We start from the raw sequence: 10,123 nt of genomic DNA, 5'->3' as shown, positions 1-10,123 counted from the left end.
CTCTCCACCACCCCGCAACCCCCCTCTCCCCAATACACCATCACCCGTGACCCTCCGACAGCGTGGCATCCCCTCAGCACTGACCTTCTGACAGTGCGGCATTCCCTCAGTACTGACCCTCCGACAGTGCGGCACTCCCTCAGCACTGACCCTCCGACAGTGCAGCACTTCCTCAGTACTGACCCTCGCTCAGTGCTAAGAGAGCACCACACTGTCGGAGGGTCAGTGCTGAGGCAGTGGTAATGGGTGATCTGCTCATATCTGTCTGGTATTTGTAAATGGAGGCAGTTGCCTAAAGCCCTGATTCACTCTGGGATTGCGGTCAGTGTTGGTCAGTTTCCCTGATAGCCTTCTGCTGCCCCCTGGTGCTTTGTCTGTGTCAGTCACTGTCTCCTCTCTGTCTCCTCCCTTGGTCTCAGAGACAGCTCAGGGAGAAGTCAATGATCATACCTGTCCTGAGTTCATCTGATCTTCCTGTCAGGCGTCTTACACTGTTGGAAATTTATCGCTGTTACCTCATTCTCCTCCAAGCTCTCGTCCACCTTGAGTATTACGTTTGCTTCCCGTGTCCACTGTACTAGCCTCAGCCTTTTCTCTTTTCTCACTATCGTTTTGGTTCCCAAACTGCCCACGACCCCTTTATTAGTTGAAAGCCTCCGAAGAGCACTTGCAAATCACTTGGTCAGGATATTGGTCCCTCTTACACAGGCATTTGGGTGACATGGTGCCACTCGGAGATGCCCCACCTGGAGCTCCTCTGCTCCACCCAGTTCCTTCTCCCTTTTCTTTATTTTTTTTCCCCATTTTGCAGCAGATTTTCTTCCCCCACCCCCTTCCCACAACTTTCAACCTCTGAACCTACACTCCCCTCCCCGACCTGGAGAATGGAGCTGACGAGGGTGTGAGTCCCGGAATGATCTCGGGGCAGGGAGCAGAGAGAGTCCCGGAGCGGGGAATGGAGAGTCCTGGAGTGGGGAGCAGAGGGGGTCCCAGGGCAGGGAGCAGTGAGAAGTGGGAGAGTGTGGAAGATGGAACCAAGCAGTTTATGTGCTAATGAGCTGAAACACACATTTCACCTACATGAAGTTCCCAAGTTGTTTGAAGTGGGGTTGGGGGTGTGAATACTTACAGGACATTATTATGGAAAGGAGGGAGCCACGTTCAGCAGGGACATGTGTTTGGATTTATCCCAGATCAGCCATCTCCCCCGACCCCTGCTCACTGTGGGTCAGTGAGACTTCATGAAAAACTCCAAGGTATTGTCCCTGCTCAGGAATTTCTAGGAGGTCAGATATTTTGTGAAAGGTGATGGATTGGTGCATATTTGCACCCACCGCTACCCAACCACAAGTCTAACATGTTCAATCCAGCCAAAGGCCTGAGGATATTGAAGCTCTGTGATCCAAAGAGGGGTTAACAGAGTGCAGGTAATTTTAACCAGAGTGCGTCTGGAGCAGGTGAGACTTGAACAAAGGTTCAACAGGTTGAGGCTCTGTTCACTGGAGATTAAAGAGTGAGAGGTGATCTCACTGAAATATATCAGATCCGTCAGGGGCTTTGACAGGGTCAATGCTGAGAGGATGTTCCCCTCATGGGAGAATCTAGGAGCAGAGTGTATCAGGGCGTCAGTGTAAGACTGGGATGAGGAGGAATGTCTTCTCTGAGTCTTTGGAACTCCGTGCCACAGAGAGCGGTGGGGACAGAGTCCCTGTGTATGTTTAAGGCCAAGATCGATTCCCGATCAGTCGGGGAATCAAGGATTACAGGGAAAATGCAGGAAAGTGAACCTGAGGAATGTTGGATCAGCCATGATCCTATTGATTGGGGGAGCAGACTGGAGGGGCTGACTGGCCTCCTCCTGCTCCTACTTTTTAAAATTCATTTGTGAGATGTGGGTGTTCCTGACTGGGCCCAGCATTTCTTGCCCCGTCCCTAGTTGCCCCTTGAGAAGGTGGCGGTGATGGTATTATTGATGGGTGTTGGTGTTGTGGAAACAGACAGCACCCGGATTGTGAAAGACTCAGTGTGCCTGGGTTTGGGAATTATTACATTTTGTGAGGGGGTGGTCTCGTCAAGGTGGCCCAGTGTTTTGATGAAGGAGATGTCCAAGGTGCTGGAAGATAATCCTGTTGGTGCTGTTCACACCCTCCCTGCTGGTGAGACAATCCCAGCAAGGTCAGGACAACGTTGGTGCTGCTGGACAAGTGGTGAACTGTCTGTAGACAGTCGGAAAACCGTGTGGGAACACTGCCTCCTGATACTGATTGACAAACTTCAGGACACACCGAGGTGTCTGTGAAACTGATCCTGTGGGGCTGATCCTATGAGTGGGTCCTCGTGAACAATGGATCCTTGCAGAGTATTATTGATCAACAACTTCAAATGCCTTCCCCTCACAGCAATCTCCAATTGCTAATGTATTGTTATCCCGGACATTCCTGTGAGAATTCCCCATCAGCTTGGTCTATGTTTCGATGAGATCCTCTCCATCTTCTAAATTCCAGTGGTCCTTTGTACATCAACCATTCCAAGTCTATCAGCATTTAAATAATCCTCTGCCATTCTGACTTCCTTCCTAATAAACCGGATGACTTCAGTTTTGTCCACAGTTATACAGTCTTTGTCCACCCATTCAACTTGTCTGTTTTCTGAAAGACTCTTTACATCCTCTCAGGAATATTCCACTTACACACTCATGCACACACACACACACTCTCTCTCTCTCACACACACACACACACACAGACACACACTCATACTCACAGTCACACAGACACATACACTCAAACTCACAACAGACATACAGACTCACACACACACTCATACTCACACACAGTCACATAGACACACACACACCCATTCTCACATACACACAGACACATAGACACACACATACACCCATACACACACAGGCACACAAACACACACGCAGTCACACACTGACACACATACTCATACTCACACACACACTCATACCCACGTGCACACAGACACGCGCACACCGACACACATAGTCACACACACTCACACACACAGACACACAGAGTCTCACAGTCAAAGAACAAAGAAACTTTACAGCCCAGGAACAGTGTGTGAAGTACTTGCCACGTGTATGCCCCTTAAACTTTCTACCTCTCACCTTGAAAGCATGACGTCTCATTATTGAATCCTTCACCCTGGGAAAAAGCTTGTCTCTATCTACCCTGTCTATACCCATCATCATTTTTTAAACCTCAATCCACCTTAATAACCTCTAGCCTACCCAACACCTCTTCCCTACTTATGTCAACGGGATCCAGACTAATCAAACTTCTCTCTCCAATCTCAACATTCACCATGTCCCTCTCCTCAGTGAATACTGATGCAAAGTAGTCATTCAGAATCTCACCCATTCTCTCAGGTTCAACACACAGCCTTCCTTCGTTATCCTTTAGTGGACCAATCCTTTCTCTAGTTACCCGCTTGCTTCTTATATAAGAATAAAATGCTTAGGGATTCTCCTTAATTCTGCTTGTTAAAGCTATTTCATGTTTCCTTTTAACCCACTTGATTCCTCGTTTAAGACTTGTCTTACTCTTCTGCTATTCCTCCAGGGCCCGTTCTGTTCTTAGCTGCCTGGATCTTATGTACGCTTCCCTTTTCCTCTTGGCAAGTCATACAATTTCTCCTGTCACCCACGGTTCACGAATCTTGCCCTTCCTAACCTTTGCCTTCAATGGGACATGCCTATCCTGCACTATCTTTAACCTATCTTTGAAAGCCTCCCACATCTCAAATGTGGACCTCCCTTTAAGTAGTTGCCCCCAATCCTCATTTCCCAGCTCCTGTGTAATTTTGATATAATTGGCCTTGGCCCAGTTTTTTTTTAGATTAGATTAGATTAGATTACTTACAGTGTGGAAACAGGCTTCTGAGCTTCTGCCTAATTTTGATATAATTGGCCTTGGCCCAGTTTAGTGCTCTTCCCTTAGGACCACTCTCCTCTTTATCTATGAGTATTCTAAAACTTACAGAATTGTGGTCACTGTTCCCAAAGAAATCCCCCACCGCAACTTCTACTACCTGGCCTGGCTCATTCCCCAAAACCAGGTCCAATATGGCCCCTTCCCTATTCGGACTGTTGGCATACGGCTCTAGAAAACTCTCCTGGACGCTTCTTATAAATTCTACCCCATCCAGAACTCTGACACTAAGTGTATCCCAGTCAATGTTGGGAAAATTAAAATCTCCCATCACCACTGCCCTATTGCCTCTACATCTTTCCATAATTTGTTTACCTATTTATTCTTCTACCTCACCTTAGTGTCCTCCTTTAGCACAGCTGTGATATCATCCCTGACCAACAATGTAACTCCTCCCCGCCTTATATTTCCCTCATGTCCTGTCTGAAGCGTCTATATTCTGGAACATTTAGTTGCCAATCATGCCCTTCCTTCAACCAAGTCTCTGTGATTGCAATAATGTCATACTCCCAGGCATCAAACCAAGCCCTAAGTCCATCTGCCTTACACACTATACTCCTTGCATTAAAGTAGATGCATTTCAGGCCACCAGTTCTTTTGTGCTCACCTGTTCTCTGCCTACTCTTCCCTTTATTAATGCTATCTTCAGGATTCTTACAGTCTCCAGTCTCCACCTCGCTGCCTACTTGTTTTCTCTTCTGGTTCCCAGCCCCCTGCCACATTAGTTTAAAACCTCCCCAACAGCAGTAGCAAAAACTCCCCCAAGGACATTGGTTCCAGTCTGGTTCAGGTGTAGACTGTCCAATTTATAATAGTCCCACCTTCCCCAGAACCGGTCCCAACGTCCAACAAATCTGAACCCCTCCCTCCTACACCGTTTCTCAGGCCACGTGTTCATCCTGCCTATTTTATTCATTTCTACGCTGGCTAGCATGTGGCACGGTAGTAATCCCGAGATCACTACCTTTGAGGTCCTCCTCTTTAACTTCTCTCCTCGCTCCCTGAATTCTTCTTTCAGGACCTCGTCTCGTTTTTTAACTTATATCGTTGGTGCCTATGTGCAGCGCGACAACTGCCTGTCAATGTTGGGAAAATTAAAATCTCCCATCACTACCACCGTTACGCTCACTCTCACACACTCACACAGACCCAGTCACACTCACACACACACACTCAATCTCACTCACACAGACACAGTCACACACTCTCACAGACAGTTTCACAGTCACACTCAGTCTCACTCACACAGACACACACTCACAGTCAAAGTCACACAGTCTCACTCACACAGTCTCACTCACACAGTCTCACTCACACAGACACACACAGTCACACTCAGTCTCACACACATATTCACAGACATACACACTCAGTCACACACACACTCACATTTACAGTCACACAGACACACACACACAGTCGCACAGTCACAGTCCATTTGATTACTACTTTTGGATGATGTTCCTAGGGACACCTTGGTGTGTTTCACAGCGTTAAAGGCAACTATAAAAATACACATTCCTGTTGCTATGTGACACCTTACCTAGAAAAGTGATTCATTGGGTAGAATCGAAACAGGAATGAACAAAAAACAGAGTGTTTTTTCAATTTATTAAATACAGATCTGCTTTTGAGTTACATCAATCAGTAAGAACTAACAGTGAAATATTGCCTATGGAGCATCTTCCATATATATATGTATATATAATAGACTATATACCAATATAAAACAGACCAAGGACCTAGACACCAGAGAAATCAATTCTCAAGATGGTTGTGATATTACGGTGTTATTATCTTTGATAAAATTTCAGGTGACATAATGAGAAGAACCCTTCGGTTCCAGTCAGAGGGCTATCAGATTGGCAAATGGTTTGGTGTTTCGGGATGGGTGCTGATGGCTGTGGGGTTGTTGCTGTGATTTAACTGTGCTGACTGCAAGGTTGGTCAGTACTGGACCACAGAATAGCAGCTCTGAAATGGGTGCTGAGCTGGCAAAGCTGTTATTGCTGATGATGATGGTCTAAACACTTCACCCACTGGCAAACCCCCAGAACACAGCGATGACCCAGACAGCAGCCACCTGAAAAATAAAGCTGCCCCTATTATTGCAGGAGGGGTGGGGGTGGAGGTGGGGGTGCTGTCCCCTTAAGCACAGCACAAACCGCCCCCCCCCACCCCCTTGGATTGCGAGGGTCAGAGGCTACATTGACTGGATCACATCAAATCCAGTTTGAACAGTCTGTAATCGTTAAGCACCAGTGTGTTTCAAATACTAGATTTATCATGGCACAGGGACAGGAGCAGGCAATTCGGCCCATCCAGTCAGCCCTGCTGTTTGTAAGGGGAGCTGATGGCCTCGTGGGATTATTGCTAAACTCTTAATACAAACATTCAAGGTTCAAATCCAGCTACAGGCAGATGCTAGAATTTAAATTCAACAAGTTTTAAAAATAATCTGGAACTAAGAGTCTGATGATGACCCTGAATTCGTTGTCAATTGTCAGAAAACCCCATCTGGTTCACAAATGTCCTTTGGGCAAGGAAATCTGCCATCCGTACCCAGTCTGGCCTACACGTGACTCCAGACCCACAGCAATGTGGGTGACTCTAAGTTAGGGATGGGGAATAACTCCTGGCCTAGCCAACAAGACCCAGATTCTGTAAATAAATAAAAAAAACTGATCATCTACCCCAATGTCACTCCTCCCCACTATTCCCAGACGCCATTAGTCTCTGGAAAACTATTAACCTGCTCACACTGCCCTCTGGGGGGGGGGAATCATTCCAATTCCAAGACTATCCAGCACAAACCTGAAATGCCACTGCATGTCCCAGTCCCTTCGGACTATGCCTTAATTGGAAGGAGCTCTAAAACAGACAATCACAAAACCTGAAAAAATTGGATGGACTCCCAGCAAGGAATGGAAATCTACTAAAACAGTCAAGGGTAAGCATGAGGGGGTCAACTGAACTCTGAAAATAGGGAAAGGGAAAGTAACGGGATTTAAGATGCCAGACAAATGTCTGAGATTAATGACCAAAAGAGGCAAAGTGGAAGGACAGACATTTAACAGGAGTTTTCCCACATTCAGGATTGAAAAATTGAAAATGTGACTCAATTATTTGGGAAGGTGGGTTAAAAAGAACTCAGAGAAACCTCTCCTTTGTTGGTAAAGTACAAGAAGGGGCAACAGATACACGTGAGAGGGGGGTGATCACAGAGACACTGTGGAGAGAGGGATCCACTGGCCTGGTGGACAGGGGACGGTCAGCAGAGATTGTCCATACAGACTTCGGAAAGGTTTCAGAGAAGATTCCGCACAAGAGGTCATCAAAACGGAGAGGGGAGGGAATTAGCAGAGGGGACGGAGATTGGACATTGGTTTGGAGTGAAGAGGGACAGAGTGTGGGATGAAGAGTTTGCGATTTGTTGCAATGTAACACTGGCATTTGGCGAGGGTTCGTACGGAGACAGGTGGACGCAGCGAGTGGAGGATGTTGTGACAGAATCGAGCACGGTCAGGGAAAGTTTGGATTGAAAAAAGTCAGAGCTGAAAAATGTGTCGCTGGAAAAGCGCAGCAGGTCAGGCAGCATCCAGGGAACAGGAGAATCGACGTTTCGGGCATGAGCCATTCTTCAGGGATGAAGAAGGGCTTATGCCCGAAACGTCGATTCTCCTGTTCCCTTGGATGCTGCCTGACCTGCTGCGCTTTTCCAGCGACACATTTTCAGCTCTGATCTCCAGCATCTGCAGTCCTCACTTTTTCCTAGATTAAAAAAGTCAACACTGAGAGACTGGAACAATACATGGTGTGTGTGTGAGACGGAGAGACTGGAACAATACATGGTGTGTGTGTGTGGGGGGTGTCTCTGGAGCATGAACCAAACAAAACAGCAGTGTAGTGGTACCACAGTGAACCAAAGGGGCTTCAGAATGTTGGCCTTTTTCTTTTAAAGGGTTGGGATTTGAAAACAGCTCAGCTGAGGGAACATTGGTCAGAACCCTAGCAGAGTTACTGACCCATAGGACACAGCCTCCAGGAAGAACAAACAGGTGGTGGAGAGAGTTTATTTGAATATTGAGCTCATTATTGTCTATTTCTCAGTGAGCGGTAGAGGAGATTGGACGCAGATAACGCACAGTCTCACCGCCACAGTGGCAAAGTCAGTGAAAAGCCATATTTGGTGTTCAGACACACACGCCTGTCCTTCCCAGCAGGCTCTCGGGAGAGTCCGGGTCAGTCTGTTTTGCCTTGGCCTGAGGTTGTTGCTATGGTCACAGATAAAGCTCAGTAATATGCAGACTGTGTCACCCTGTGTACCATCAAGTTTAAACAGCTCTGCTCCCTGGAATACTGGACAGGAAGCAATCTCCAATACTGTAACCTGGTCCTTTATGGTTGTGGTAAAGCTATCTTTGAAAATCGGAACACTTTCATGTTAATACAGCAACATTGCCCCTGGGTTAGAGGGTAGTGCCTTTAACACAGGTTGGGGGGGGGGAGCCTTATTCTAATACCGACACGGGAGCACTGTTTGTTTTCAGAAACATTTCCATTGCAACTCAGACCTTACCCAACAAGTTGGGGTCGGTGGGGTGGGGTTAATCAACATTACTGCCCACTGGCCAGCACAGCATCCAATGTGACTGTGATTCCTCTCACAGTCGAGCAGCCTGACAATACTCTAACAACCAGGAGGCTGGCTAGGAGTAACCAGGACAGTTACTGCCCCCTACCCTCCTGGAGAGAGTCAGCAGCTTCAGGGGAGGAGGGCGGGAGCTGACGGAGGGGATGGGACTGGGACATGAACTCAGAAACCCACTGGCCAACAGATTCCCTCAATATTCGACCGAGCTGAGCTCACCCTGTGACTCTCTGCAGCTCCCAGTCGCAATTGGCTGTAGTTACATAATGCACCAGCAGAGAGCAGTGGCGAGCCAGGTGTATTCCTGTTCCCTCTGGTAACAGGGTTGAGGGAACACAGTCTGATCATTCCCCTCACCCTCCCCCCTTACCGAGTGGGCTGGAGTCAGTCAGTCAGCTTCCCATTCACTGCGGCAGCTCAGGGTCAGGGTCCTCACCTATCATACCTTCAGACCCAATCCCAGAATCGTCCAGGTCCCTTCCCCTTTAAAACATGCTCATTACCTTGCCCCCACCCCCTCCCCCCAATGTCAATGCTCTTGCTGTGCTGCGTGTGAACCAAGCGCTGGGTCAGAGGGATGGGGATACCTGTCCTAGCCCTGAGAGGGAGGAGCTGCCAGGTAGTTCTGTCTCTGTTACCCGCTAACATGAGGCTACGTCTCCACAGTTCTGAATTTGCCCCCTTTGCCCCCTCCTGCAGCCCCTGGGGCTGGATGTCCTGGGGGTGAGGAGGGGCTAATATGTCCTGGGCTCTGCAGCCAGGACTGAGGGGTCACTCACACACTGGATATCTGTGCTCCATGGATAGCACAGAGAGAGTCAGAGAGAAAGTGGAGGAGAGGGGGAAGAGAGCTAGAGAGAGAAAGGGAGAGAGACAGAGAGAGAGAGAGAGAGAGAGAGAGAGAGTGTGGGGGGTGAGAGGGAGTGGGGGAGAGTGAGAGTGAGGAGGTGGAGTGTCTGGGTGAGCTCTGAGTGGACAATCCAGGGCACCACCTGCTCCAATGAAGACAATCAAGAGAAAGAAAACAAAACTCACTAAAAGAGCTGTAACCTCGGCCAGCAGGTTTCTGAGAGGACAGCTCTATACATATTCCCTTTCCCATAAATAACAGCAATTAATTTGATGAAATTAAGGTGTCTGCTTCCCCTTTGAGCACCATCAGGAAACAGTGGAGCCTGTCGATAGAGGGTGAGTGATCCTGGGCCTCGAGAGTCCTGTCTCACTGTGGTGAAGGATTACCACGGCCTACACAAAGGCCTCATGCTTGGAGCTGCCGTTGATTTTCATGAAGAGCTTGGCATCCTCAGCCTTCTGCAGCTTTTGTTTACGGAGTTGCTGTCTGTAATAGAGCAGGTAGGCCGGGAGACAGAAACCCAGCATACTGACCCCCAACAAACCGATATTCACCTGGGAACAGGAACATAGACCATCAGCAACATCATCAACAAAACACATCCCATCACCAAGACAATTACCATCATAGACATGGCAACAGAGAGAGGGAGAGAGA

General features: G+C 48.0%; 1 protein-coding gene across 1 annotated transcript in view; it reads right to left on the bottom strand.

The window, feature by feature from the left end:
• Positions 1 to 8,310: 8,310 nt before the first annotated feature.
• slc43a2b (solute carrier family 43 member 2b) overlaps positions 8,311 to 10,123 on the bottom strand; it is a 39,665-nt gene continuing 37,852 nt past the window's right edge. The window contains exon 13 of the mRNA XM_043718900.1: positions 8,311 to 10,108. Coding sequence (XP_043574835.1) covers positions 9,859 to 10,108 — 250 coding nt within the window. The 3' untranslated portion in view covers positions 8,311 to 9,858. The remainder of the gene's footprint in view (positions 10,109 to 10,123) is intronic.

This window comes from Chiloscyllium plagiosum, chromosome 28 (assembly GCF_004010195.1).
Source record: "Chiloscyllium plagiosum isolate BGI_BamShark_2017 chromosome 28, ASM401019v2, whole genome shotgun sequence".
In the NCBI taxonomy this organism is placed as follows: domain Eukaryota; kingdom Metazoa; phylum Chordata; class Chondrichthyes; order Orectolobiformes; family Hemiscylliidae; genus Chiloscyllium; species Chiloscyllium plagiosum.
The sequence above is the reverse complement of the archived record's forward strand: the minus strand, read 5'-3'. Positions and strand labels throughout refer to the sequence as shown.